A 2,108-nucleotide genomic window follows, 5' to 3' on the forward strand; every position below is an offset into this window, starting at 1 on the left:
AGCTGAATTTTCATGTAAGTGGTCGAATACTGTTGAGCTATACATTTGCGAGGACCTGCACTAAACGGAAGAAAAGCAAAAGGATGGCGTTTTGCCACAACTTCCGGTGCGAAATGCTCCGGGTAAAACTCGTCCGGTTTTTCCCAAAAATTGGGGTCCCGATGCGCGTGAAAAATCGACAAGGTTAGAGTCACATTTTCCGGAATTGAGAGATTTCCCAACTGAAATTCCTCAGTCGTGTCTCGAAAAATAAAAGGAGCAATTGGGAATAACCTCATCGATTCTTTGAGACACATATCCAGATATCCCAGTTTTGATAAATCATCCAAATTGACACTCGCTTTATCATTGATTACTTCGTTYAATTCTTTTACGACTTTATCCTTTTAAAAAAAAATGACAATTTCATTAAATACGACAATTTTTACTTACTTGGATGTGGGGATAGGCGCCTAACATCATACAAGTGAAYGCAACGGCTGAGCTTTGCGAATCTTGACTCTAAAAAAATCCATTAGAAATATTGTAATAAAAAATTAATTACTCAACTGTGGCCATAAAAGTCATTAAGTGGTCAATACAATCCTCAATACTCAAATCTCTCGGGTTTTCGACCACTAATTCAGCCAATTTTTCCAACATTGAGGTGTTTTTCTTAGAAAAATTGCCACCTTCGATCAGTTTTTGGATGACTTGGGGGACCGTTGTGTGCATTATCTGTGAAAAWTTTTTAGTTAAAGTCTAAATGTGATAAAAACCCACTTCTGCAATCATTGTGTTWGCCATTTCCTTCATTTTACTTTGCTCCTTGTAGTAGGAAGTTCGCTTGAAGATGAAATCAAAATGGAGCCAAAACTTTGTAATTCGACTAAAAAATATGTGGTAAAACCTGGAATTGGAAATAAATAATTTTTGATTTTAATTTCGACTTTTGCGACCTTTGAACGTATTGTGGAACATCTTTGTAATCAATCGAGTGTTTATTTTTGTCTTCTAATAACAAATCTGCAAAAAACACAATTTTTTGTTGTTATTTTCGCCATAAAAATTACCCATTGATGATTCGAAAGCAGTAAAATTTAGATGGCATAAAACATCAAATTCGGGCCCATCCACATGCATCCTCATCCCCGCAACAAGCTTATTCGCATGTTTTTGGAACACTTGACAATACGCCGTTATCATTTTTTGCGAAAAAAGTGGTTGTAGATTTTTTTTATCAATTTTGTATTTAGGCCCTGATGCTGTAAATAAACCTTGTCCAAGAAACGGCTCCAGGAACTTGTAAAAAAAAGCTTTTGTGGTCATTTTAGGCGATTGTAATATACTCTAAAAAAATAATTGATTTTTTCGTTCAAAATCATTGGTTTGTGGACCTGCAACTGGTTTGGGTCTTTGACAAAAAGTACTAATCTTGGACCAAACCACATCCTTGTTGGTGAGGGGTAAGGGTTTAAAGACTCGATAAAAACGTTTAAAATGTCTGAAATTATTTGAAATAGGGACTGAGGTGCGCAACCGTGACTTACCTTCTTTTTTGCATAAGAATTTTAAACCATTGCCGAGTATAGGGAGTGTAGGAGGGCCTTGGACTTGAGTTGAGAACTTGTAAAGTTTTCTACGCGACCAACAATAAAGCAGTAAACCAAATAAAATGGGAATTAAACACAAATAAAAGTGTTTCATTGTAGTAAAAGTTCGTGACTGCCTGATTTTGGCTTCTCTTTTAGTTAAATACATTTTTGTGACATTAATTGGATTATTAGATGAAATAAATATATCTAATGCGGTTAATTGTGTATGAATTTTAATGAAGTCGAAAGTTTTTACAACTAGATGAGCCTTTAATAATGGTGAAAAAGAAACATTTTTAGTTTCAAAAGAGACTGTATTAGTTTTTAAACCAAATATTGTACTTTCACCCCAGTCTCTTTTTACCCGAATTCGGTTAATACAAAAACCTTTCAGCACATTATGAATCAATGTTTAAGTAATAAGTGTGTCAGAATCACAATGTCGTGTTCCTTGTCTCGGGGTTTTTTAAATAAAACTCGGAATTTAGTTTTAGAGAGCGACTATATTAATACACCATCTTGCATGCTGGTGCC

The 2,108-nt window shown here is 34.8% G+C and overlaps 2 protein-coding genes across 2 annotated transcripts in view; one reads left to right on the forward strand and one right to left on the reverse strand.

Moving 5' to 3' along the window:
* LOC123007980 (cytochrome P450 4g15-like) overlaps positions 1 to 2,010 on the reverse strand; it is a 5,407-nt gene extending 3,397 nt beyond the window's left edge. Inside the window, exons 1-8 of the mRNA XM_044403533.1 lie at positions 1,530 to 2,010; positions 1,377 to 1,483; positions 1,053 to 1,329; positions 939 to 1,005; positions 763 to 889; positions 550 to 717; positions 433 to 501; positions 56 to 383 (exon numbers count right to left, since the gene is read on the reverse strand). Coding sequence (XP_044259468.1) covers positions 56 to 383; positions 433 to 501; positions 550 to 717; positions 763 to 889; positions 939 to 1,005; positions 1,053 to 1,329; positions 1,377 to 1,483; positions 1,530 to 1,740 — 1,354 coding nt within the window. The 5' untranslated portion in view covers positions 1,741 to 2,010. The remainder of the gene's footprint in view (positions 1 to 55; positions 384 to 432; positions 502 to 549; positions 718 to 762; positions 890 to 938; positions 1,006 to 1,052; positions 1,330 to 1,376; positions 1,484 to 1,529) is intronic.
* Positions 1 to 2,108, forward strand: part of LOC123007968 (RYamide receptor) — a 62,537-nt gene that overhangs the window by 12,113 nt on the left and 48,316 nt on the right. The window lies entirely within an intron of this gene.

The sequence above is a fragment of the Tribolium madens genome, unplaced genomic scaffold, assembly GCF_015345945.1.
Source record: "Tribolium madens isolate multiple individuals breed KSU strain unplaced genomic scaffold, Tmad_KSU_1.1 Scaffold_3;HRSCAF=73;Tcas5.2_LG2, whole genome shotgun sequence".
In the NCBI taxonomy this organism is placed as follows: Eukaryota; Metazoa; Arthropoda; class Insecta; order Coleoptera; family Tenebrionidae; genus Tribolium; species Tribolium madens.